Source organism: Nesoenas mayeri (genome assembly GCF_963082525.1).
Source record: "Nesoenas mayeri genome assembly, chromosome: 7".
NCBI lineage: Eukaryota > Metazoa > Chordata > Aves > Columbiformes > Columbidae > Nesoenas > Nesoenas mayeri.
Window position 1 is genome coordinate 26,888,101 of NC_137551.1, and position 27,958 is coordinate 26,916,058.

Genomic DNA, 27,958 nt, shown 5'->3' on the forward strand with positions numbered 1-27,958 from the left:
AGCAGGTTTTCCTTTCCTCATTGAATTTATTAATATTTACTAGGGGCTATTTTCTTCAGGAGGTACCACATTTGTGTCCTTGGAGACTGCTTTCCCTCTGCTGTCTTCTGCCAGCCTTCCCAGTGCCTCTTCTTTATTTATTAATTCTTGCTAGTGATTACATTTCCTAATTAGTGTGTTCTCTAATTTCACTTGATGTGCTGCAACCATCTTAGGTTGATGTGACTGGACATGCAGCTGTCCATCAAATGATCTTATGGATACTATGGCTAACTCCTTCCCAAACACAGAGGCATCTGTTCCATGGAGTGTATTTACTGGAAAATGTGAATATCCTCATTGCTTCTGGTTTCTTCCCATCAGCTCAGCTGCTTACACATATTAATGGATTTGACTGATGGAATGTGCACTATTCTCCATCAGTTTTTAAAATGATCCCTGATTATTAAATTATTTAATAATTCTATCTAATTCCTTTCACCCACTTTTTCATAGAAGTTTGGATTTTAGCGGATCTCATTTATTTTATGAAACAAGTTTTTTTGTGTGTGTGTGTTTTTTTTTTTTCCTGAGCAGACATTTTTTTAATTGACATTTCTCTGACATCTGGTAAAATATCTCAATCATCAGTCATATTTTTCCATTAATTCTCTTTCCTAGCTAATTTTGCTTATAATTACTTTCATTTTTGTGAGTTGGGCCTTTTTATCATATGCATTATTCTGTAATTACTCTTTTGAACTTACTATATTTCACATGCCAAATGCAATCAAGTTGAGGAACTGAAGCACCTGGCTGCTACTATTTTTATTCTTTAACTCCTCTTTCTGTGAGAAGATGAGATCTGATGTGGCATTTCTTCGTTTACTGGAGATCTCAGAAGCTGAAATTCAAATTACAGCTTAGCTTCAGTTAAACACTTGGGTCTTAGAAGACGTGGTTGGAGCTCATCGCTGATGGCATTGCTGGGTCAAGCACTTGCTGCTGTGGCTCCACATTCCTGAAACAGCTGCCAGTTGGGCACCCACCGCCAGTGAGACCCTCCCTGTTGTCCTTATTGGAACCTTTGTTGCAAAAGTATTTGCTGTGTCTTCTCCCCAAATGACTTCCCAAGCTGATCACATCAGAGGTCCTCACTGCGGATCCGAGGAGCAAAGCACTCGGCTTGTGCTTTCCTTGCTGCTGCACCAGTGCAGAAAATGCAGTGCTGCAGCTGACAGCACCAGGGTAGCTCTGAAATAGCTGGTAAGAAGAAATAGCCAGTACATTCCTTTATGTTTTACCTATTCTTCTGGAGAGTCTTAAAATATTTGAGTTATTTGGTGAAGTAGCCTGCTTGTCACGATCTCTCTGTATTGATTATCATTTGTGTGATAATTAAGATGCCACTTAGGGTAGACTCTTGATACGGTGATGCTTCTGAAATGATTATTGCTAACAAAGCTTCCCTCAGGAATAGATTCACCTCCATGATGAGGGAAGCAATAGCATTTTACTGCACGTTTCAGCAGGCTGAGAGGTTGCACATCATCACTTAGTGTGGCTCACTTGCTGGGGTGTAATTAGTTAAGTAAATGGTTATGTGCCCATGCCTTCAATCCTTTAACTGGATCAACGACTTAACCTAGCACAGCAATTCCTAATTCCTTTAGGGAACTTTACTTGTATCCTTGGCTCCCTCCAGTCCAAGAGGCTGCTGCTTTTTCATTAGTGGTTATCTAGGAAAGCAGCTAAGAGCAGCCTTCAGAATTAGTGTCAAGAGTGACGTTAAAGGAATATTTGTTCTTATTTGAGGTGCAATGAATCATTTTAAAAGCAAAGAATTTGGCCTATAAAAATCTCTCAATCAATCAAATGTCTGCAGTACCCCTCTGCCTATGATATTGATCTCACCCTCTACAGCTACGTTTTAAAACAAAGATATAAGATATGAGTGCTGGGGATTACGTGAGATGATTTTTTTTTTTTTTTTTGAAACTGATCTTTTGAAGTGATCTTAAAAACTGATCATTAGCAACTGTATCAATAGCTATATATTTTGAAAGACTACCTGAAAAATGCCTTCCAGTGTGACTATTTTTTTGGTGGCTTAATGTCTGAGTTAGGCTCAAGTTCATACGGTTGTTTGAAGAGAATCAGCATAATGCTGTTCTTTGAAAGAAAAATTTGTGAGTGCAGATAAATATTAGTGCAATAAGGATCTAGGAGGCAAACTCGGTGAGAAGTAGGGTAATTCTGCTGCTAAAGAATGACATTTTATTCTCAAGGGGAACTGTCAGAGGCCACAGAGGTGGCCTGGGGCAGTTGTTCACCTTAGTGATGGGGGCTGAGCTGGGATAACATGTCCAGTTTTGGCCAGCATGCTTTGAGGTGGATGTTGGAAACAATTAATAGAGCCTAGAGGAGGCAAAAAAACCAATGAGGCAGAGGAAGCTGTTTCCAATGGGAAAACTAGAAAGAAGTGGATGAATTTCCTATGAGGAGGTAAAGTCTTCCCTACAGAAGGCTATTATGAGAAAAACCAGAGCCATCCCCTGTCCTTCAGGGGCAGGGAAGGGGCAACCAGCTTCAGTGGAATATTTACTCAAATATTTGGGAAAAAAGACTTCTAGAGCTGAGGGTAGATAAGCACTAGGATGGGTTACTGCAGGGGAAACCTGTTTCACAGAAGGTTTTAGTAACAAGTCAGACAACATCCACCAGCTCCAGCTCCTCACCGTGCCTCGTGCCCTATGCATGCTGGAGCATGCTCTGTCCCTGCTCCCTCACATCCATCCCCACACACACTGTACATCCAGGCTGGTCCTACTGACTGTTACGGGCTGAGTCCTGGCAGAGAAAGTCCATCGCTAATCCATGCAAAATGTGTGTGCACTGCAATGGCACCATGGGACAAGTAAGAGTTTGGTGGTTTAATTCTGACCTGGTGGGACCACCTTGGAGGTGAAAGGGTGCTCAATCCTGTAGAAGAGTATTATATTATAAGATTAGGATTGAACTGCTTAGAGTTCAAATGGGCAATCCTGGATTTCTTTTACAAAATCATAGCTGAAATCTAAATTGTAACTCTAGCAGTAAAATCTAAAAAGTGAAAACGCTGCTATCTGTAAAATCCATAAAAGCAACTTATAGACACCTTGCTGATCTTATCTCTTGCCAATGGAAAGAGGAAAAATCAAGGTGTCTGGTCTGCATGTATCTTAGCGTCCAAATAGCTGAGAAAAGTAGGCAGTAGGTCTTGCCTTAGTAAATTGGTTTTCCTGTCCTTTTCCTTTCAGAAGTACTGGCTTGGTATAATTTTATTCCTTTTTATGCCTGACACAATGAATATTTTTCTGTCTCTGATACAAGAACAATATTGGGAATATCACTTGAGAGCTGAGCTTTAAGGTTTAACTCATTTAAACTGTTAAATAATTGGTCAAATTTTCACAGTTTTTGAACATACCACAATCCTCTTAAATCCTCTCTGAAGCCTCAGGAGTTTGACTGCTCAGCATTATCCAGCCTGCTGTGAATATCTGGCCTCTGAAAATCAGTCCTATGTGTTTATTTGCTCTGAGCAGTGCTGTTTAAAGTATTGTGTGATAGATGAAGCTAATTGCTGAGCACTCCGAATACACCTGATCTGCTGCTCACCGTCCAACTGTATCCAAACCTCTGTTCTTTGCGAGCACCTGTGTTATGTGGCAAGATCCTGCAACATTAGAAGAAGTTGGGACTTAGCAGAGAAGATAAGAGCGACTTGGTGCTGGAGCAGCAGATGTGGCTGTTGTTTTCTGCAAGGAGATGATTCCCTAATCCTCTTAAGGACAGCCTGGCTAAAATCCCTCTGTGACATTAGGTGTGGCTCTGGGCCAGGTGGCCTCAGCTTCTGACACTGGCCCCATGAGCTGCTTTGCTCCAAGAGAACTCTCTGTGCAGCTGCTGAAAATATGCTGTAAAACCAGCTGAGCTGCCAGGTGTGCAGGAAGCCCTGGGTAACAGCCAGCATTGTGGTACAGTGAGACCTTCTGCTATGTGAAGCTAAGTGTTCCTGTGTGGTTTTAGGTCCTTGGAGTCTGTGGGTTTCACAGAATTGCTGAGTTCCCTTCCTTGCAGTAACACATGTAAGAAGGTAGTAAAAGAGTGGGCGAAGATAAACAGGGGTGACAGTGCGAGGTGAGGGATGAATAAGATAGTATGGGAAAAGTGAATAAAGGACTTGGAAACAAGGACATTTGCCCCAGTTGCTGTAGTTGATATTCTTTGTATAAGGCAGTAGTGATCCTTTAGAAAGTGCTATTGTCCATTATTTCATGCTTAATAAAACATAACCTCAACAGACATAAAAACCCAAGCCCCATCCTGTTGCTTTCCTCTTTTAGTGCCTGACACCTTCTTCCCTCCCCCATCTCCTTGCACCATACTCAGAAACCAAAACCTGCATCTTGAACATTCCTCCCAAACGTGTCTTACAAACTGCTACGAGGAATGATGAAGGCCATGTATGAATGCCACATGCCACCTTTGTATTTGTAACACAGCACTGAAATTACTGTAAAGACAAATGGCTTTTGAGATTGTTGTTTTCCTTTCAGTTTGGTAGACACAACTATTTTTGTCCTTGTTTTAACTAGCCAAAGAATTTTGGTGAGCCAAAATTCATCTTTGGAATGATACAAAATGCATTGTGGGACCACATCATGGCTGCAAAGTTCCTTGGATTTTGGTGAAGATAATTTTGGACCAGTGCAATCCTGAGGTTTTTACTTGGGCAAATGTCCCACTGACTCATCCAAGAATACCATGTTAAAGTCATCAAGAAGAGATTATGAAAGTGTCTAAGACTGTATGTGGTACGTTTCCGTAATACATTTTTGAATGCCCAAATCGACTCGTATTAGCTTTATTTTCATGTTTTCTGGTTTATTTTTATTTTTTTTTGCCACTCTTGTTCATCTGTTGTAAAAAGACCCTTCCTGACATGAGAATGGAGGCTGAAATTTATGATCTTGCTTCCTTTGCAAGAGATAGTGATGGCAGGGTCTAGGGTTGCTGGTAGTAACAATTCCAAGGGGAAGAAGATAACATTTTAGTCCAATTAAACACAACTGCCTTTCTGTGCACCGCCATGGCTTAGTCTTTGTGACTTGAGATTCAATTGAAGAACCTGGGACACTGGGAGCCATTTTTAGGCTGGAGGATGTTCAAAATCTTGGTATCACTCAACTACTGACCCTCTTCTACAGATTATATAGGAATAATGTGTAAAATGTAAGATGTGTCAGTTCACAAGATAACTTTCAGATACCGATTGTGATTTGCCTACTCTTTTGTGAGTTATGGAAACCTATACATTTTAAAAGAGCTTCTTTCTTAACTGAAGTCCAGCTCCTTGGTTCAATCATTCAAGCAGGAACTAATTGGCCTCTGAAGGTATTACCTCTGTTCAGCATCCTTCATCAAAGAAACTGCTGATTATAAAAGGAGACCATATGTAGGAAAGGATTCTGGGATCTGAGCTTTCAAAAGTTGAAACAAGCAGTTTACTTGAAGTTTGGGCACCCTCAGCCCTGTTCCTTGCTCAGCCCTGTTCCTTGCTCAGCCCTGTTCCTTGCTCAGCCCCTGCCTCTGAAGTACTTCAGTCTTCCTGGGCTTTGGTGCATTTCATAATAGATAAGAAGATGCTTAAGAAAAAAAAAAATCAAGGCAGTATCTGCATCAAATTAGTGTTTAACAAACTGTAAAGCGTGAGACACTTGCAGCATTATGAACTTTCTTGGCTTCAGTGAAGCTACTCTGAATTTCCACTGATGTAAAGACAATCTTAATCTGGCCTCCTGGCTGCCCCGCTTCAGCAATTGATTCTAAATCAGCCTTGTTATCCAAACATTTAAAATTAAAGTTTTGTTACTAATTATGTTGCTGCAATTCCTGACTATTTTTCTTCCTAGTTTAGTAAAAATCTTTCTGACATTTAGCAGATTGACATTCTCTTAGCATCTCCACAACAATCTGTCCTGTTTAAGAAGGCAACATTTTTGGAAGAAACTGCAGCATCTCTGCTGGAAACTCAAGTACCTGGCAAGAGAAGCTTGAGATACATGTAGAGTTGGCCAATTTCTGCTGCTATGCTTAATGATTGCAATGGGCAGTTGTGTGACTTGACATGTCTTTGACTCTCTAGAGTTCACCTTTTGTTTTCTGTTAGAAGCCTTCGGGAAATAGCAACATAGAATTACAGACCACAGCAAGAGCCCTCTTGCCCTGGGTGGTTCATTCAGTGTAGTGCTGGCTGCTCTCTTTGGTGAGAGGTGATTGATACCAGTGTGACACAGGTCATATTTCTAGTGTCTTTGCACATTTCCTCATTCCTGTGGTGGGAATGATGGCTGCTTGCTGGTCAGATGTTGCCATCAACACTCAGTGAATATTTTAATAGCCGTAAGGAAGGCATTAAGTGCTGGATGATGGTTCCTGTTCCCGGAGGTCTAGAGAAGACTGGGGTAGGCAGAAAGATTTCCATGTTAAAGTTATCACTTTATGACTATATTTTAAGGGTCTACCTAGTTAAGAAGTAAACCCATCCTAGGCCAAGGACACAAGACCTGTGTCCTCTGAAACAGAAAAGTGATTGAAAAGCAGTCATTACTCTGAAAATAAACATGATGGTTGAACAGTTTACCCCCTACCTGGGGGTTCCCAGCTCCAACTGGGGACTGCATTTCTCCAGCCACCCAGGCTGCTCTCTCCACTGCTGTCTAACAGTGCTCTGATGGCCTCCTTGCACTCTTCTTTCTGACACCTGAATAGCATTGCTCTGCACTTGAGTTTCACTTCCACCATTTAGTGGTGAAGTGGCCTGTCAAAGAACCTTAACAACTGTGAAAACACTCTGAAGGGTATAAAAATACTTTAAAGAGGCATTCTCTATTGTTTTCTGTTGTGGGCAACTCTCTTCTAGGCATTTACACCTGATCACTTAGAAATGTGAATTGCATCATGTTGACCTCCACTGATGCCTGTGCAGATTCAGATGGGGATGAATACACGATGTGTGCTCAGAATGAGGCTCAGCTTTTTTTGTCCATTTGTTCGCTCTGTATTGCAGTAGTTCAGTGGCTGCAGGCATTCTTCCATCTTGTCGGGCAAATCAGTTATCTTGCAGGATCAGCTGTGCTCCTTGTAGGCAGAAGGGGATTGCATGTCTGGTTTTTTACATAATTTACTGCACAGCAACAATCATTTTCTGTTGTACTTGATGACAGGTACTGGATTCCAGGTTACCCATATTGAAGTATGCACTAATTTTGCTACAGTCCTTTTTGGTCATTAGTGAAACATAAGGTTGACTTTGAGTATTACATACTAATTCAACAAGGGTTACTCAAAGTTCAGCCTTTTAGCAGATACTTAGCTTATCTTTACTTCTCCCTTTTGGAAGATCACTGTTTATTCTCATTTTGAGCTCCATGATTTGGATAGCTTTTTACACATTGCTCATTATAAATTACATTTAGTGTGTTTCCATTTGGCATGGATTCTTCTCTCTCTAAAAGTTTATTCCAGGATTTTTTCACTATCTCTGTTTCATATTCAAGTGGCCCTTTTATAACCTTGGTGAGAATTTACGTGTAATTTAAAGCCTTGTTTCCAGTTTCAGTTTACAACCCCCTTTCATTTATGGCACAAGCACAGACTTTGTTCTGCTGTAGATACAGCAGTTAAATCAGTATTGTTGAAATGGTGGTGAAGATATGGTTGCAGAGACAACTTACTGGCAAATTGGTCACTGTCTTAATTTCAGGATGACAGCAGAGAAAATATCAGGGCTGTGCTGAGCCAGAACATCAGTGATAAATCAGTAGCAATCAATACATCTCCACAAAACATTTACTGATGGATCCCTACTTATCAAATCTCTGGGGTAAAAAGTCCTTTCCCTCTTGCCCAGGGGTCTTTGACTTAATCTAAAAGATAAGTTCTACTTTTTTCTTGGTTGAAGTGGGCGTATGACTTGCTTAGGCATTGCTTACTCTGCCTGCTGCTTTGCTGTCTAAGAGGCCATCTATTAAGTGGTACTCTGGCAGAAACTTATATTCTTTTATATAGCACTTGTCATTTGAAGATCTCTAAATCTGTCCAAAGTGGAGGAAATTTATCATCTCTATTTTGTAAATTTAGAAACTTAGAAACAGACACTCAAGGTCAGAAAACCATTGCCAGCCCTGGAAATAGAACCCAGCTCTTTTGAGTCATGGTTTCTGATCTTGCAAAGAACTAGATCGCAAGTGAGGAAAGGAAAACAGTTCTTAAAACCACAATTATTAATTTACTTCTGAACTCATCTTCTGTTGCAGTTAAGTTGCTAGGCTGCCATGGTCTCTTATTTACCCATGCAAGACAACAATATAAAACTATTTGCACACAGTAACCCAAAACATTGCCTTACACGCAGTGGCAGTAAACCATTGCATAACTTAAGAGTGCCCGTGTGTGCCCTGGAATTGGCTGGGTTGTGTGGGCCAGTGTTGTCCTGTAGTGCAGCTTCAGCTGTAGAACTGGATCCAAAGGAAAGGGGATGTCTATCCATAACTATGTACGAAGCCTGTCAAAATAGTGCCTTCATCTTCCTTTGATCCAGGATGCTGATGAAATGTAAATAATAGAATACATTTTTAGGCGTGAGGGCAGTGAACTTGTAAGAAGCAAATGGAAAGTCCTCATATTTTGCAGCATGCAGTGAAACTGCTGTTTTCTTGCTTCCTCAAGTCATTCACAAGTACGGTTTCACTCACTACTATGAAGTAGGGAAGCACTTGCAAACCTAATTGGGAACCAAGTATAAGACAAAATAGTTATTTGTGCAAAAGAGCTGCAGAGACTTTGTCTTCTGAATGCAACTGGCTTGGAGAACACTACTGCTGCTTTTAAAAATACCAGATGCTGGCTTGCTGTGCAGCACCTCCCTGCGAAATGCTCTCCTAAATTCTACCAGTCCGCTCTTGGAGAAAAGGGAATCAATTTTTCATGTTGTCTTTGGTGGAATCATCTCCTTTCTGTGATTCACAACTTGTCTCTGTTAGAGGTGGCTGGAGCCTTGACATAATGAAAACATTTCAGTTGTATCTATGTTCTTAAATTGGGCCCCATCGCTGTGCTCAAACATCTGCTCCCTGGGGAAGACCATTTGCTTCAGTATTTTGATTTGGGAATTGTACTGACGTAAATAGACAGCAACATCAGATTCAGCATCTTGAATGCACTTTCCAGTCTCTGCGTATCTTCAGGCTATCTGCTAGGCAAAAAAAAAGACAATTGAAAGTATTTCCAGTGAATTCACTTAGATGTTAAGTCATTTAAATTCTCAGCCTTTTTAGCCATTATTGTTACTGGACATTTGTATAATGGCACAAAGTAGTGCTCACTACCCTGCCTCTGCATTTGCCCCAGCGTGTAGGCTGGTAGGCTTGGGGACAGCAGCTTAATGGGATCCCTTTGTTAAAATGGGCAAGTCATGTCTGAAATGGAGGGCACCCTGTCCTGATTGGAGAAGGTGGATTTTGTTTTTACGGAATAATACAACAAAATGCTCCTGTGTCACATTGATGTAATAGGCAAATTTAAAAATCCTTGGCTTGAAGATGGATCAGGACTGTTACGTTCAGCCACCCTAGAGTGGCCAGGATTCTGGTAGAGTCTCCACAGCAGTGGTGGGAATACCTTTTTCTAATTCTGAAATGGGAACTAATTGAATGCTAAAGTCCATTTGTGCAAGCTGCTGCTGTTGAAATGAGTGATTAAAAAATCCTGAAAGGCCTGTTAGTCTAAAGCGAAGTGAAGGTGTCTGCTGTGCATCGCTGCAAGATGTTCCAGCAGACTTGTCGCGTTAAAGGCAGCTTGCACAAGTGCTGCCCATCCTATTGTGTTGTCTTTTCTGTTTTAAGGTGTGTAACCTAAAAATCTTTCTTTCAGGTTCTGTTGGATTTTTTTAAGCTCCCCTCATGGTTCAAAGGATGGCCTTCATCTAGTTGTATCTCTCTGTATCTCTCTGTTCTGCCCCTTTAACATCTCACTTCTGACTTACCAAATGAAGCTCCCTCATTAGAGGCTCTGAGGGTATCTGTGATGGAGGTACCCTCTGCAGAGGCATAGGGAGTGATGTCCCTGAGATCAGCCACTAAACTCATTCACCTTAAAAACAGAGTAAAAGTAGAGTCAGTAGAGATATTTTTTTTTTCCTGCAACAAGTTTTAAAATGTCTCCTATAAATGCACTTCTTGGTAGGATTTGGCACCCACAGGATTTGATGCAGAGGGGGAGTCTGATCTCCCAGGCACACATACCAGGGCATCACCCTACAGCCTGCCCTCAACCCCAAGTCCTCCTGTACTGTTTCTGTGGTCACCTCCTTTCTCCCATATAACCACTGCCAGCAGCATGACCATCTCTTACAGGCAACAGAAGGAATGCAAGGCTGAGCTTTTGTGTTTTCATCACCTCCAGGCAGATCTATTTATGAATTACCTCACTACGCTCCCAAGCTGTTTGCAGGAAGAAAGGACCAAAGCCAGAGGTGTGCATCTGGAAGCAGGCGCAGTGGGGTGGGTTGCTGTCTTGCAGTGTCATCCAGAGGATGTTCAAAACGAGAATTACTCATGTAGTTTTATGATAGTGTATATTTAGGAAACCTGAACTAGGCCATGTGAGATATTCAAGCTAGACAGAATATTGGTGGGCTGGGCAGTGCTGAGGTAGGAGACATCATGGTGCTGGACTGCCTGCATCCTCCACTTAGGCAACTAGATATTTCCTGCAGTCTCTGCTTGTGAATACTCCCCTCCGCTGGGCAGGTTGCATGGTGAAACCTTGCTGTCTGTTCAGGCTCCTCTTGAATGTCTGAGGTGTCAGACTGCAGCAATGCTAACAGACAGGAAGGGTGGTGATCATGGTAATAACTACTCAATCTTTACATTTACATACCAGAGAGTTGCGCATTTTGCCTCTGTAGACCAAATGCATTGAATATCCAGCAGATATTTACGTCCCTTTATTCTTCCTATGAAGATTCTACCATTTCACCCTGTATTTTGGAAGTTCCCTGCATTCCTGGTTTAACACAAGGATTGCAGAGACTTCTGAATAGCATTTCCCTCCCTCTCCTTGCTCAGGGCTCTGCGTATCCCATGTGCCAACTGCCACAAGTCAGTGATTTGTGTGGCCCCTTTTCTTACTCTGTGGGAGAAATAATGTAACTTATGATTTTCCTGTAAACTTCCTAGGGATGTGGGACAGAAGTGAGATGAAAAGTTGTCTTGGCCACCACTACCTGTTCATTTCATCTGCAGGTAATTAAGGATGCAGCAGCTGTAGCATCTGCAAGTTGGATGCAAACAGATATGTGTCGCCCCTTGTTTTTTTCTCACGATTTTTTCTTTTCCCTATTGATCCCTCCCAAAATCCATACCTTTCTGTCTCATGTTGCCTGGAAGTCGTCCTTTCATTTTGCAATGGATCCAGTCAGGTGTTGCAAGGCTGTTGTGCTCAAAGAGACCAAACCTGTTGCCTGTGATCTGAACAGAATAACCCACTCTTCTCACCATTTTGAGCCAGGAAAACTCCTGTCTATGCGCTGTCCTTCCAATCATCTCTGACGGGCCTTTGGAAGATGCTCTGGTGCAGTTTACAGAAATTTCCCTCTATTGATGGGCAGCTGAATGTGGGATCTGTTTTGCTATTATTTATTTATTAGACCATGGCAGAGTGCTGCTACAAGCACAGAGTGGACTGTGGCATTAAGCTACGCAGCTCACACTCACCCTGGATGATACAACAGTTTAGAGGTGTGTTTAGTTTCCTTGTCTCTCTCTCTTTTTCTCTTTTCTTTTTTCCTTTTTAAATACATATGGCTTAGCAAGCAGTGCTCTGCTTCACAAATGGGAAAAGGCAGTTGACTCAGAAGAGAGAACATGTAAGGAGCAGCAAGTGTTGTGGAGTGGTTGCTGTGCCACTGCCACTCATCCTCATGTTTGGAGGAGGAAGCTCTTCTCTCCACGGCATTTCTTTGGCTTGCATTTGGATAGAGCAGCTGCAGGGACAACCTTGTGCATCTCCATCCCACCCTCAGAGCCACAGAGTCATGAGCAAAGGCTGGCTTGGGGATGGGTGGAAAGGAGGCACGTGAAGGGACTCTGCTCCACACAGAGGGGAGTGATGAACATCCTGTGAGATCCTGGTCTCCATCCACAGCCCTGGGCTGACTCTGGCAACTGCCAGAGCAGGATCTGTCCTGTAGGAGACATTTTGTACTTTAGCCTCAAAGCAAGAAAGTGGATTAGTCACGTTTTGCCAACAGCTGATGGTGTAAACTCCATGAAACAAGTGAGCTGAAGTATGAGAGGGTTCTGTGGACACATTAGCTTTTGCAGACTGGGCGTGGAGCAAATCCTTTAACTCTTAGAAAGACTTACAGCCGTAGGGCCTATTCAGGATTTCATTGCTGTTGGGAGTCCCTCTGGTTGCTGAAGGTAGTATGTACTGACTAAAGTTGCTGCATGGCTGATGCTGGGAAAAGAGGTTTTGCTTTTGATCAAGTTCTATTTTCAAATCACAGGCAAGAAAAGTCATTCTTGAAATTGCTGTTTTACTGAGAATACAGACAGAGAGGCCCAGTACAGTGGTGGCTGCACAGAAGGTTACTCATAGAAAGTGGCCTGAGAACTGCAGGAAGGGTCCCTGTGGGCTGCAATGACACCTCAAACTGGGTACACTCTGCGCAGTGAACAGTTTGAGTTGTCCCATTCTCTGTTACTTAATTACCTTTGGTGAATCTGGAATATTTACATGTGTGGTTGTTAGCTAAAGTTTGTGTGCTCCTGGTTGAGCAATTAATTGCTTTTGATCTGCTAATAATGAGTTTTCATTCGCTGCTCACATCCCCAGTGCAGAACAGATCTCTTTGTGATAGTGCCTCTACCTACTGGTTGGGTGATTGTATCTGTCTGGTTTGGGAAGGGCAATCTACTTTCTCCAGATGTTCCTATTAACACAGTTTTGCTTGTCTGCATGTTTATCAGTAGGGAATATGACTTATTTCCACTTATGATGGGTTTGTATTTTCCAGTAGTATTTCAGAGCATTGCAAATTTATTTACTAAAAGATCTGTTTGAGGAAGAACTGTGATGTTGTGACCATGTTGTGAGGCTTGGAGAATGAGGAGAGGCACTCATGCTGTTTGATTTTTGCATCTTTTAAGGTTAAAGTAGGTCTATTTAATTTATTTATTTAATGCTATAAATACTATATGAATATGAATAAATAGCAAAATAATTTGTTACATCAGGGAAGCTTCCTGAACACAAGCAGTAATCAGAAAAGATGCTGAACTCGAATGACATGAGATTTGCAATGATTGCCATTTCTCTAGGGCTAGTAATAAGGAACTTGCCAAATGTCACAGCTGGTCCATCACCAGAAACAGTCCATTAAAATGTTGTTTGCTTCTTGGCTTGGGTCATTTGTGGGAAGAGGGGCAGAGGAATGGGCAGCTCTCGAGCATTGTGGTCCTGGTTCTGTGGATCTGGCACTGGTTCCTTCTCACATCTCATCTGGGATCTGACCCTCTGCTGGTTGGGGATGGCAGTCTGAGGTCCTCAAAGGACTCGTGGTCAAACCTATCTGTTACATCTCTGGCTCTTGCTGGCCATGTTTAGGTATCAGCATTCATCCAGCATTACTCTTTCTCCTCCACACCTTGCCTGGTGTTGGAGCTCTCTGTCTCCATGGTGCCTTGTTGTATTACTCCTTGCTTATTTAGAAAGGAGGAAGAAAGCCAGGTGGTGTCAGGCCTCATTGTGCATGCTGCTAATTCACACTTGTACAGCCCTACTCTGTAATTTTTCATATGTGACTAAAGGCGAATCATTCCACTTACTGTTCCACATTTGTCTTAAGAATTTCTAACAAGGTTTTGCAGAAGTGTAGGGAATAACTGAAGAATCCCACACATTTTCTTCTTTTAAAGAACCCCACACATTTTCTTCTTTTAAAGAACCCCACACATTTTCTTTGGAATACAAAGCCTGAACACCTGACTTACTAGGTATAAAACAGATGGCAAAGGCTTTAGGGATAGCGTGCATACACAAAACATCTGCTACGCAGATAGTATTTAGAAAATGATGATATCAGAGCCTGTTGCATCCCGAGGGCTGTAAGTTGTGGAAATGTCTCTAACAAACACAGCTCTCAGAACGAGACCTATACCCAGTTTTGACAGTCCTGAAAGGCTAGACCTGGATCTAGTTGTGGTGCATGATTAAGCCCTGCAACTTACCCAGAGATTTGTTGTTTGGGGTTAGTGGGAGATAATCTGGCTGAAGAATCTGCAACCTTGAAGACCTTTGCCAATCTGTATGTTAGTAGCACCTACAAGGACAGTTTGTAAGTAGCACTATGGGTCTGCCAAACAGGAATTCTAATTGTTCAGTTGTGGACAAATTAGCAGTATAATTATACAGTCAGGTTTTTCTGGTCCATTCTATCTTAGGGACTCTGCTATGATGAAGCTGTGACAGTGTAACTGCCGTGTGGACAAAGGCCCTCTGATGGTATTTTACTGGCAGCATCTGAACAAGTGATTTTTGGTGAAAGGTGACAGATCTTTCCTGCTATACCAATCTGCCAATGTCTGTCTTTACTGTGGGAATATTTTAAAATATTTTCTTTGTTTTGAAGCTTGTCTTTCTCCTCCTGGCTGGGGGATCAGTTGTTCCTGCTATCAGTAGAGACTGGTCGGCAGCAGCCTTCCTCTCGCAGATGCGCAGGAGAGGAGCCACAGTGCAGGTCCTGTGCTCCTGGCTGGGACTGGAGCTTCATTTACTGATGTTTATTATTGATGGTGATATGCTGAGTTTGTGCTGGGCACAGGGTGATTTCTTCACATCTCAGTGGTGTGGTCTTTTGCCATGAAGTTTCCACTACGTGGTAATTTTTGAGTCGGCCTCCGTGCCAAGTGAAGTGATGTCTGTGCAGCCTCCAGCTTCATCTAAAAACTCCCTGCTAAGTGAAATATCAGCAAAGATATAGCAGATAATTTTTAAGGATGTCAACCAATATACAGCTTTGCAATTCTCAGTTTTGAAATGCTTCTAAATCAACTATAAATACTAACAAAATAGGTATACTTAATGACTAATGCACTGCTGAGTATCTTATCAGCTGTGTCTCTGACAGCTGCTAAAATACCTGATGATGAGAGAGATCAAGATTTCTACAGGTGCTTTCCTTCTGCAGTTGTTAGTTTTTTCCAAAGCATCTGCAAAACTACAGCCCTTGGAGTGATGCATCTGGCACTTTCTGTGTCCTGGAGCTTGGTCTGTGCATGTGCCACACAGCCCACCATTCCTGTCAGCCAGGAGATGCAAAAGGCTGGAAAAACCCACAAGAGATACACATTAGCTCATACTCAGGTTGTTTTAAAATAAAAATGCACAAAGCGTTGCTCAGTAAGAATCCCTGTGCTTAAAATCTGTTGAGCAAAATCTTTGCTTTTCAAAGTGGTGAGAGTGGGACATGGAGGGCCACATTTCCAAGCATCCAAGTCTGTCTGGGAAAAATTTGGTGCCCCTCTTTCTGAACTCTTTATGAAATATGACCTCCTTGTTTGCCAACTAGATGGGGGCTGAGAGCTTTCTGAAACATGTAGTCCCTTTCACTGCCTTTATTTCTTTTATTTCTCATTCCCCTCCTTGCTTTTGGGCTGCTGTGCAGGTTGCTCTCTGGTTTCTCATGCCATTCTTCTGCTGTCTCCCAGTGCAGGTCAGCTGCCTGCACAACTGATCTGCTGAGTATCCCTGGCTTTTGATGTGATAGTCCAAGTCCTGTTTTTCTGTTCTGCCTTGTTTTCTTCATTATGTGTTCTGTGCTCTGAGATATTAATTTCGGGATATCATGCTTTCCATAGTGATGGATACCATGCTTTCCATAGTGACTGCTCAGCGGCCATCTCATTATTATCTTAAAGATACAAGGCCAGATGTTTTCTTTTATACTGGATAAGGAGTTGGCCTCTGAGGCATATATGATCAGCTCACAAACATAAATAATTTACAGAAATGTTTTGCCTTTTTACATTCCAAGAACTTTGGTTTATGAGGACTACTTCAACAATAAATTATTTACACTACATTTTATCCAAATTCTTTTCTATTCTTGATCTTCATCTTACTCTCTATCTTGTATTTTTAGCTTTTCCCTTCATGTTCTTTTCTTTGATGACTTTATAGACTTAGCGTGACTATCCAAATGGAAAATTTCTTCCTAAATATGACTCAGCATAAGCAGCCTTTACAAGCTTCAAAACTCTTCAAGATCATGACACCCTCACACCGTGAAAATGGAAGTTTAAAATCATTCCCTGCCTATGGTATATTATTTATCCAACTCATAGGCTATTAACTACAGCAATTTGTAGGAGTCTATAATAGCAAATGTCAGATGTTGTTTCCATTTCTGCTTTTGTTTTGCTTCACTGGCAAAATTCTTATTGATTTCAGTGGTGGCAGATTAAGCCCTGCATATGTTTCATTTTCATAAGCCAGCAAAAATGTCTTTCCTCTTTATTGTGCCCATCTCCTTTAATACATTTTTGTGTGTCTTTACACAACTCTCCCACTCAAATGTCAAAGTCTTCCAAATCTCCTTCCTCAAGTTGTCTAATTCCTGACAAGCATTGGCTCAGCCTGCAGTTTTATCAAAATAAGTGTCCATCCCGGCTGTGTGATAGAGACACTTCTTCTGTTTGCTAGAAGGTGAAATAAGGTGTTGAATAAAAATGCTTTGCTGCCTGAGTTTTGAGGTCTGACTGTTAGATGTTTCACAGGCTTGCAAAGCAGCAGATAGCTAAATGGTATTTGCAATATACAGTAGGCTGTGGGCAAAGAAGTACAAGCTACTGAACAATACCCAGAAGGAACAGCCAGCAAGGAAACTCTGTGGTCTCTGAGCATCCAGTGACAGACATCTCCCCACCCTCCTTAACAAGAGCAGCTGATTTGTAGGGGAGTCACTGGGGTTACTGTGATATGGGTTGCCCACATCTCACACATTTTCTGTTAAATAAACTTCTGCCTTGACAGGTGGTACCGGGATTTGTCTTGAAGGAATCACTTGTCTTGGAAGATTGCAAACTCTTAAGACATGGACTTTTGACTGTTAAAAGGACCATAATCTGAAATAACATCACACCCTTGTAATGTAGAGACCTGTCCTGCTAACACTGGACATGCAGAGATATTAATCTTTTCATGCTTATCTCTAATGTTCCAGTCTTAATCTTGATGGATGGAAAAAGATTTGTTCTTCTAAGCTATTCTATACTAATGAACAACATTCTTCTCTTCTGTATTCCAAACACACTCTGCAGCTGCAGGGGAAATAGTCTCTAAAGTGGCAATGAGACTATGGTCAGACCTCGGAAGAGATCTTGGAAATGTCAGTGTCCTGAGTACACTGTGTGTGAATTAGAAGTGAGTCACAGTGCAAGTTGATGAAGATCTGGTCGAAACTGGGGAGTGCTGAGCATCAACTGTCCATGTTTTCTCCTTGGAGATGAAGGCTGGGAGAGAGTCAAGTGGGGATTCCCCTGGGAAGAGCAGCTGTCTCCCATGGGCAAGGACATGCTGCTGCTTTGAAGCTTTGTATTGGCTCCTGAAGTTACAAGGCAGGAGGACATGTGTGAAAATGTCCACTTCTTCCTTGACAAGTTTGAAACACAGCAAAGAGCATGCTGGCTGCTCTGCTTCCAACAAGATGTGAAAATTTGCTTTCAAGCTGGATACTTAGTGTAAGCCTGTTTAAAGACCATGTCTACATTATTAAGTGTCTGTTGCTACAACTGTGATGATTTAGCCATTGAAGACGGGCATTTTGTCTATGTGGCTACAAAAAGCTAAAGTGACAAAATTCATCATAGTTGACACGTAGCTGGACCAGTAAAAATGCTTTTGTGCATATAAAATATCTCCAGGACATAGGAACAGCTGAGCTAAGATGACCTGATAAGGAGGGAAAGACACCCTGTTTGGTCTGGTGTTGTAAATGATGTCATTGCTGACTTTTACCCAGCCTGGGGTATGGCTCACAGGTCACCTTAAGAAAGCAAATAACTGCACAGAATAGCTTAGAGTTTTTGAGTCATCCTGTGGAACACATACTTTGGTCCTAATAAACAATGATTATACCTCATTGAACCTCAGCTTCTTTGGTTCTGATTCTGTGTAGGAATCACAAGCACTGTTTTTAGATCCTCATGCTGATCATAGTTCAGATGTATTTTATCTTCTCAGTGACCAGTTGTGCTGGGTTCAGATTCTGCCTATTATTAGGAATATGTGAATTTAATAAAATCTCTTGCTTCTATCTAAGTTAACTATTTTTTGTTTCTCAGATAGGAGTAATTTAACCTATAATGTTTCTTTATTAAAGATGTTTTTGTGTGTTCCACCAAAAACAAATTATAGTTTGGGAGACTGAAAGAAAGAAGAGTAGGAAGAAGCAGACATCTAAGTAAAACATATGTTGAATGGGAAAAAAAAAAATCAGTCACCCTGGATTCTAGGCCTGTGATTATTTCCACATGCCTGGACTGTATTGCTGTGTTGTGTGCCATTAATGTCATTAGATGCTTTAATGCCAGAGTGGATTTTTTTGCATATGCCGATGAGTTTGCAGGACTGGGACCTTGATGGGTAAATGCTGCCAGTGCTGTGTCGGCACCATGGGGATGTGTGCTGCATGTGGAGGTCTGTCTGCATCCTTCCAAAGCCCCTTCTTGTGCTGCATGGGTGGCTCATGCCCAGCCAGCCCAGAGGTCCCTGATGTGCTGATGGCTGCCTTGCTGGTTAACCAGCCTCCAGGCAGCAGAGTTTGTCTTCAGCCACTTTTTGAGAAAAATAAACAAGAAAACTGGCTAATCAAACCCCACCTTGTAAAAATGGATATTTTTAACTGGTGCTTGGGGCTAGAAGAACGCATGGTTAAAAAGAAGCTTAATTTTCCGGTTCAAATGTGCTTGTGTGTCAGGGAGAAATGACAGCTTTTCCCCCTTGTTTTTGTCGGGCCTGATCTGTGAGAACATGAGACTTTGGGAGCCATTGTCATTGTCTTTGGTTCCTGGTGAAAGGAAAATAGATTTGATTGCTCCCTCCAGATAAAAATATAGAGGAGTCTTCTAGGCCAGAAAACAACATTCTTTTCTTTTTCTTTCCTTTTTTTTGTTGTTATTTGAACCTGCCAGATTGGTCTACTCTCTGCTCTCCAAGTGTGTGGGCGGCACAGAAGAGGATGCAGAGACCAAGAATGGGGGAGGGAGCAAAGAGAAGTGAAAAAGACCTTTAGACTGGCGCCATGGTGTATGGAGGAAGAGAATGCAGTGGCAGGAACAGCGTTGGTTTGGTTTGTGAAAGTTTGCAGCAGATCAGAAGCTGTGGTAGGTCAGAGACACTCAGTCTAGATGCTCCGGTGATGAATATATTAGCATGGTCTAGATCCTAGGCCTACAAGCATTTTTCTGCGTTTGTTAATTTTATGGAGTTCATGTCCTGATCACCTCTGATCCCTCCTTCTGGAAACAGGGATGTCAGATGGAGGGGTGGCTATGGGGGAATATGACCATTGTTCTACTCAGTACAGTATTTGCATTTATGTTCATGCTCTTTGCTTTGATAAAGTAGGTCCAAAACCAGTGGCATTTGTGAACTTAAAGCTCTAATTTTTTTGTACTGATTAAATCTTGTTTTCCTGAGCTGAAGAACCAAAACTCATTTCTCATTCCAATAATAGCTGCCCCCCATCTGCTGCATCTGGCTTATCATCTTTCGTGCTACTTTTGTGAGACTGAATTACATGCAAAATGCCTTTTAATTTGAGTAATAGAAGAAAAGAGTTAAAAGATAAAGCAAGGGAGGAAGGGTAAATTTCAGATAAAATTTGAAAAGCCACAAAGAGTCTAGAATGGGCAGGTACAGGATAACAGTATCTGATAAAGGAGAACAGGAGACTGGAGAAGGGTGAGGAACGGAGGAAGTGGGAAAGGAAAATACATATAACTGGCATTACATGATTTGTTTTGTATTTACACTTGCAAGATTTGTCTTGCTTGGGCCAGAAAGTTCACCCTTGCTGTGCATTTTGCCCTTGGAGTACTTGACCTCCAGATTCTTTGGCTCCTTGAAGTCTAACGTAAAAGAGCTTGCACAAGCAGCCCTGTAAGGGCAAGTTTTGTAAATAAATCCCATTTCCTATAGGACAGCACTGCAGCAGGAGGCAGGGAAGCTTTGGGATGAAAAGGGGGGTGCCAAGGGACCGAGTCCTGGGAGGGGTTTTGGGACTTTCCTCTGTGACCCCAGGCTGAAACTTGGTGCTGGGCACACGTGGTGGGGAACATTGTCTCGTGAATGTGTGGCATGGTACTTGTCTGTCTTGCCAGCCCAGAAGGTTTCTGTTGGACCCTACTGCCCTTCACTGCCCTCTCTGAAGGACTTTCAGCAGGGTAATTAAAAAGGTGTTTTTCTGCTGGGCTAATATTTACATCACAAACATATGGTGCCTTTGCTTGGTTACAAACATCAGTGCATGCGAGCGAGAGGCTTTTCTCAGAAAGGGTGGGACGGGCAACACAGAGGTTATTCTCTCCTGTCACTGTATTTGTTAAGAAAAATCTTTAGAAATTACCCCTCTATGCTAAGGGAACATTATTAAGGTGACAAAGTCAAGCTCTCAAAAGCCTGCACATGCTGGAGTGGAAGTTGTCTATAACCTTCATTTGTACCCTAGTGCTGGTGCTCTCTGATTACCTGATTTACCTCTTTGCTCCTGCCTGTCCTCTTTCCAGAAGGTATTGAATGGAGATTGCTAGAGTGAATTAACCTGTTGCTTGTAAGATCCTCATTTAACTTTTTTCCAAAAGCTCAAAACCTGCTTCTCTAGCTCAGGCAGAGAGGTATCCCCTCTTCCTACAGGAATATTGTGAAAGCGAATGTGGTGTTTGCTCAGCAGTCACGTGTTAAAGAGAAAATGCCATAAAAATGCTGATGACTTCAGCTGGTAGTTTCATTTTTCAGTGCAGAGTTTGGATGTTGCCTATGATAAAGTGTGAACAGACTATTTATATAAAAGTATACCTATTGTACCAGTATACCCTGTATCTCTGTGTGGAAAAATACAATGCTTTTGTCACTAAGGTTGTTATAGTGCAGTATCATATGAGATCACAATGTTCGGAGTTTACAAACATTTAATAACTATAGAATGGGGTTTGAAATAAGATTTCTCAGTCATGTCATACTGTTGCTGTGCTGTGCCTCCAGTTAGAGTCAAAATGAGAATATTCACATAAGACTTACAAAAAATCTTTGCTTGAAGATACTTTCATTTTCTTTTGGTTCTTATGCTTGTTCTGAAAGCAAAAGTCAGTGTCATTAGGCGACTGTTATAAGTCATCATTTTTTTGTTTTGTTGGTTTTTTTTTTTAAATTACGGTGTTTCTTTTAGTGAGGTGCTTCTATCTTCATTTTCCATTACACTTGGATAGGCCTGAGTTTCTTTTGAAACATGGTATGCTTAAAGAGTTATTCTGAGATGGCAGCAAGAGGTCAAGCTATTAATGATAATTTAGCATGTAAGTGAATTGGATATTAGGAAAAATTTCATAATGGAAAGGATTGTTGAGCAGTGGAACAGGCTGCCCAGGGAAGTGGTTGAGTCACCATACGTGAAGGTGTTTAAAAGACATAGAGATGAAGTTCTTAGGGACATGGTTTAGTGCCAGTGTTGTGTTAGCGGTTGGACTCCATGATCTTGAAGGTCTCTTCCAAGCAAAATGATTCTTTGATTCTATGAAGGTGAAGACTGGAGGCATTTGAAGGTGCAGTCTGATCATTTTGCCCAGGGAGTGGGCTCCAGGCAAGTTCCAAGTTATACTGCCCCAGAGCATACACAGGTTTTCTGCATCATCTAAATGTTACTTTCCAGAAACACCAGTTAGCACAATGCAATGTTTCATTGCAAGGCACAGCTTGTGTTCAACTCTGTCATTTCCGTTCTCTACTACCTTGTATTGTTCCATGGGGTTTCTCGATATGTTATCCAGAAAGGATTCAAAGAGGACTGGGCACTCTTGGCTTTTGGGGCATGTATTTCTTTCCTGAATACCATGCACTAAGTCACTCTCTTTGCCTTGGAAAACCTTCTTGTTTCTCAGCCTCCTGCCCCTCTCCAGCACTGCTGTTCTCCTGCTCCCCCTCCTGCAGATGGTGGCACAGGGAGGTTATGACAAAACACCAAGTGCTGGCAGAGTTAAGCCTGGGATGTCCTTGGCAGCTTTGGCTTTGTGTGAGCAGCAATGTGACATCTCGGGCTCTCCTATTGCTGCCACGTCTCCTTCACTGAATCAATATGCATCCTGTACATCCATTACAACAGCTCGCTGATGTCTTCATTGCCCTGCCGAGAGGCAGCCTTTACTGCTGTGCCGCTGCGGCTCCCGTCATCAAAGCAAACACAACTGATGTCTCACTTATGCTGAGTGCAAATGCAAGGTGGATATTCAGTGTAAAGCTTTTCCCTGTCCTTAGATTTCCCATCCTGCTGTGCCTGCAGAGAATTGTACCAGGATAGTTGAGTGCCTAGGTTAGCAGTTGTGGTGATGTAGTTTGTAGGTACAAGTGACTATTTTGATTTTAAGAATTTCAGTCAGGATCTTGAATTTCCTTTGACTTACACATTGAGATTTGGCTTTCATCCAGAGCTGCAGCTTTGTAATAATGCTTAATAATAACATAACTCATTATATTTCCAAATGGCTGTATAAACACCAGCTAATTGTCATACCTTTTGCTAATGCAGTACCTCTATCTTCATGTTACATATAAAGAATTGAAAGCAGAGACATGTCTTAGGTCTAAGGCCGCTCCATTAATGGCAATAAATTAATGTTAAAAGAATGCATAGAATGTAAGATTTCTTAGCTCTAGTCCTCATTTCTTGTGCACTAGCATGTACTGGTGAGACGTTTTCTCTTGGATACTTTCCTGTTGAGAACATCATTTTTCCTTTGGAGTTATGGTGGCAGAGGTTGCTGAAGGAAATCTGTTTTCTGTATAGGTGAAATTTCCCCCCCCAATAGGAGTCAGAGGCTTATGCCAACAAAAGACCTGAGAACATGTTTCCCTAAATTCTCCTATCTTCCCAGATGATCTCCATCTGTTTGCTGAGAACTACTGTATTGAGTGGAAAAAAGGCCAATTTCTAGTCAATCTGTGTGTTACCACTAAGTCAAGTGCAAGTGGTAATAGAGAAATTGATGGTACCTCTTTAAACATAAAACTCATGAAGACTTTCTCCCTGGCAAATACGGGCTGATTTCCAGAACTGCCTTATTTCTCCTATACTGATATGTGAGGAAACCTTTTGGACCATCTCTTGCTGGGATGTCTCCACCTGCAGCATCGTTAAAGGAGGTGAAACCCTTATCAGGAGAGGTTTTATCACTTATTTTGTCTTGCTTATGTAAATTCCAGTTCTCCATAGAGTCAAATCTAGTCCCCAAAGAATTTTAGCTGCATGAGGCTAGCATGAACTGGAGTTTCATTTCCCTGTCCTCACCTGTGCATATGTATAATCTTATCCTTGGTCTCCATGAAACTGGTTTTTCATCCTCTCCTTTTTCCCTGTCTCTTTGTACCTTATTTTTGTGTCTCCTCCTACTGTGGTTCCCTGCAGGTATCTCGGCTACTTTCCATCTGTTGGTACAGAATGGACTGTTTAGCCATGTTGGGATGTCTTTTTCCAGATCGTAGTGGATCTCCAGCATTCTCCTTGCTGACCACCAGCCTGCTGGCCAGGACACCGGGGAAGCAATGCAGTTGCTCATGAGCCCTCAATTTCATACCCACCCGTGCTATCCAGTGCCCAGGGCTGGGGATTTTGTCTTGGGAGAGTGTGAGAAACACCCCATTGACTGCTTAAGGCTATTTGGAAAGACCCAAGGGTTTAATCTAATATGCAGCCTGATGACCATAAATCTACATAAGTCCTCTGCAGCCTCACCATCCTACTGTTTCTGTGTTAGTACATATATTTAGCAAGATCAAACATTGCCTCAAAATACTTCTGCAGCAGATTCTTCCTGGCTTGGGCAACAGCACTGCTGCTTGGCTGGAGCTTGCTGGACACTGTTCATGAATGGGAATGGATTTAGGGGCAGGATTTCTGTTGTGTCCAGCCCTAATACCTTTGTCAGCAAATTAGAAAGAAGCAAAAATGGTGATATTATTGACATTTATATTTGATGGCAAAATGGGAGGCCTTACTCTTATTGGAAAAGGCAAAGAAATACCCCAAGGGGACCTAAAGGGTATCAGCATAGAGAATAGAGTTGCAGATAGGTTTATTCTATGTCTAAAGAAAAATCAGAAACACCAAAGACTGAAGAGGAATTGAAAAAGGGCAAGGTCTGAAATGAACTTGGAGGTGATAAGAACAAATCAGGAATAAGTTTCAGTGTGACATGGCTGTGATGGAAAGGTTTGCCATCTGGCAAGTAATCCTTGAGGAATTATCACAGAACAGGGCAGACGGGCCATTTGACTACCATGGATGGCTTTGCAGGCCTGCATCCTCCAGGAGCTGCTCCACAGCACTGGCTGAAGTTCAGGAGATTGAGGTGGTGTGGTGGTTTTTATTTTATTTTTTTTTTTAAATAGTATTTATTTTTGTAGTCAATTTTAAAATCAATTGAAATTGTTTATCACTTTCTGCCAAATGGGATGACTCATTCTGGCAGTCTGTCCCCTCCAATCTCCCCCTCAGACAAACAAACAAAAAAAGCCAATAAGTCGCAAAAAATAAAATAACCTGTAAGATAACAATTCAAATTTTTCCTTTTAGTATATTCAAAACAAAGGGCTTAATAGGTTGTGGGCTGTTTTTTGTTGTTGTTTTTTTAAAGACATCATTTCAGAACTGGATTCAATGACCATAACTTGAAAAAATGAGGTTAAAATAACTCTGAAAATAAAATGCTTCATTCTGAGTTAAAGAAACATTTTGTTCAGTGAGACACACAAAGCATTCAGTTTTGGGCCAACACAAAACGGTAGTTTTTTTTCTAGCAATCTCTTGGTTGAGGCAGTGAACCAAGAAGTCAATTATTCACAGAGCTGTAGTAAGATTAAGGTAAGGATGGAAAGCAGAACTGAGATGAGAAAATTTGAGGTTGGATGTCCAACTCAATCTCTATTCCTCCGAGTGAAATGTGGTAGGTGATGGTGTAAGCACCTGTACCCTTTGCCATCAGCCCAAGCAGGGGGGCTGCCCACCAGGGGACGAAACCAGCAATGTCCTTGTGGCATCTCTGGATCCCCAGTGGGTACTGTGATGTCGTGGGGTGACCCAAGAAATGTCCTGCACCCACTGGGGTGCACACGCAGTGCTTCTGGGGATGTGTCCTCACCCCGTACCTCTGTTGCTGTAAATGTGGCATCATCTGGGAGGGTAGGAAGAAAAAATAGAAGGGAAAAAAAAAAAAAGAGTCTTCTGCCAAGAAGCTGCTGTAAGCTCTGCAGAGTGTGACTTTAAGCAGGGAGGAGCAGAGCGCTGCCTGTGTGCTGCTCAGTGAGGGAAGAGCTGCTGCTTGGCTCTGGGGTCTGGGTGCAAGTCTCCTCAGCTGGGCAGGCGGGAGCCAGGGGGTGAGTCGGTGGTGGTGCCTGGCTGCTGCTGCAGAGCTCGGGAGAGGCTCCTCTCGCAGGCTGGAAATGCTGTGCACAGCTTTCCTCACACACGCAGCACTAGTGCAAACACCCTGACTGTGCTTTTTGGCTTGGGCTGCTTTTGCACAGTTTTGTTTTTTTTTTTTTAAATTCTTCCAGAAGTGCTGAAACCTCAGCACCCAGCCATCCTAAGCAATAATAATTATAACATGGCAAGAGAAAAATCTTATTTCCCATTTTTCTGGTGGCAGAGTTGATGCGGTGGGATGACAGGATCTGCCCAGCACCCTGGTAAGAGTTGGGAGTCAGAGCTGTGCTCGTGGCTCTGTAAGTTTGACTCCTGCTCCTTTGCAAAGTGAAGGGAGACTGTGGCATAACCTAAAGATGCATGAACTAGTTTTATACGAGCCAGCGGGATATGCCATGACTGGCTGTGGCAGCCTGATGCCTGCTGTGTTAATTTACCCTTAGAGCAGTGGACAGGAGAGACGTGTGTGGGCAGGGACATGTGGTGCTGGAGATGGAGAAGGAACGAGCAAGGTCCTGCATGAACCGCGGGTTGCAGAGAGCAACCGAGGGACCAAGCCTGGCTGCGGTACCCTGCGCACCTCCCTGCACCACGCTCGGCATCCCCCTGCTTTGAATAGCGCTGGCCGGTATCCATCAGCAGAGGTAATGAGCTGGAGAGAAGGAAGCATTGTATCCAGGCTGAGCATGCAAGTCTCGCACAAAAGAGTTTACGGGGGGTAATGTGTTTATTATTACAGTCCGTGGTGAACCATTCTGCATTTCAAGCACTTCTTTGCTATTAAATAATTAATAATTAACCAGCAGAGGCGGTTTGAAGACTCTGGTGCAGTGATGTCTGGTAATAATTTTTTTTTTTTTAATCTTTTTTTTTTTTCTTTGCCATTATATTTTATTCCAGGGCTTTGCACTAGGATACCAAACCTCCGGGTAGCAAAAGTTTCAAATGGCCAAAGTCGTTTGATTTTATAAATGAGTTCTTAATTTTTTTTTCGGCGGAGTTGGCAGTACCTTCTGCTTTGTTCTGAGCGGAGCCCAGCGCCGCCGGCTCGTCAGCCCGGCCAGCAGCCCCCTCCAGCAGCACGCCGCGCCGGCATCATTGCGGGTGGATGCCTTGACCCGCCGCGTTCTGCACGGGGGGACCGTGTGCGTGGGATCGGGAGGGTCGAACACGCTGCATCGATGAAACGCCGACAGCTATTTCAGGAAGCCGCGAAGTCTCCTCCTTCTTATGTAAATAAACATGACAGCTCGGAGGGCCGGTGCGGCGGCAGGAGGCGCGGGAGTGGGTGGCGGCAGCCGGCGCGGGGCAGGCGGCTCCCGGGCGGGCCGGGGGCTGCGGAGCGGAGCCGGCCGTGCCCCCGCCGGGGTGTGCGGCCATGGGGGGACAGGTGACGAGGAGCCTGCTGTACGGTAAGGACCAGCCCGCCGGGCCCTCTCCGCTGCGGGGGGCGGCTGGGAAAGGTGAGGCGGGGGCAACCTGGGGGATGAGGACTCGGCCCGGCTTGTCCCCTCGGAGCATCCTGGTGCCGGAGGGGGAGCCGGGGGTCGGGCTGTGATCGTCTCCCTGTGTTGCTGGGCATGAGGGACGAAGATCTGGCGGTGCAGCACTGCCGGGTGTGCCGAAAGGTGTCAGGGACGAAAAGAAAGTAACTGTGTGTGTGTGTATGTGTGAGTGAGCGCTGTCTGACAGCTCCCACCGGGAAAAAATCAGCTAAGCGATGGTAAAGACTACTGCAAGGTAGCTTGGTAGGCTCTCAAAATAGTCACCTTGTTTTTCCTTTCCACCAGCAGTCTCTTCTTAATATAAATTCTCGTTTGCTTTGTTTTAAATTGATTTGATTTGGAATGAACGTTGGTTTGAAATGACTGATTTTCAGCCATTAAGTGTGGCATGCTGTCTGCATTTGCTGGGTAATGTAAAGCAGGGGAGAGAAGGGAGCTGGAAAGGGACTGGAATATCCCACACAGGCCAACGTTAAACCAGAATTTGAATTGATAGACAACATGCAATACACTCCATGTCCCTGTTTGTGCAAATATCATACCATAAATACCTCTATGAGAATATTGCACTCAATATTAAACTTGCATATTGCTCTGAAATGTTCTGTTTAACCTTGGATATAGTAAACATTCTGCATGTTTAGTGTGGTATGAATGTATTTTAAGTGGCGTT

General features: G+C 42.8%; 1 protein-coding gene across 3 annotated transcripts in view; it reads left to right on the plus strand.

Moving 5' to 3' along the window:
• Positions 1 to 27,958, plus strand: part of NEURL1 (neuralized E3 ubiquitin protein ligase 1) — a gene marked incomplete at both ends in the record, with an annotated part of 155,193 nt that overhangs the window by 43,472 nt on the left and 83,763 nt on the right. Inside the window, one exon of one of the 3 annotated variants that reach the window (XM_080348163.1) lies at positions 27,159 to 27,243. The exons of 1 other annotated variant lie outside the window; for it this stretch is intronic. In XM_080348163.1, the coding sequence (XP_080204289.1) occupies positions 27,159 to 27,243 (85 nt within the window). Of the gene's footprint in view, positions 1 to 27,158; positions 27,244 to 27,958 lie in introns of those variants that run through there. One more of the 3 variants, XM_080348164.1, reaches the window with a different exon arrangement.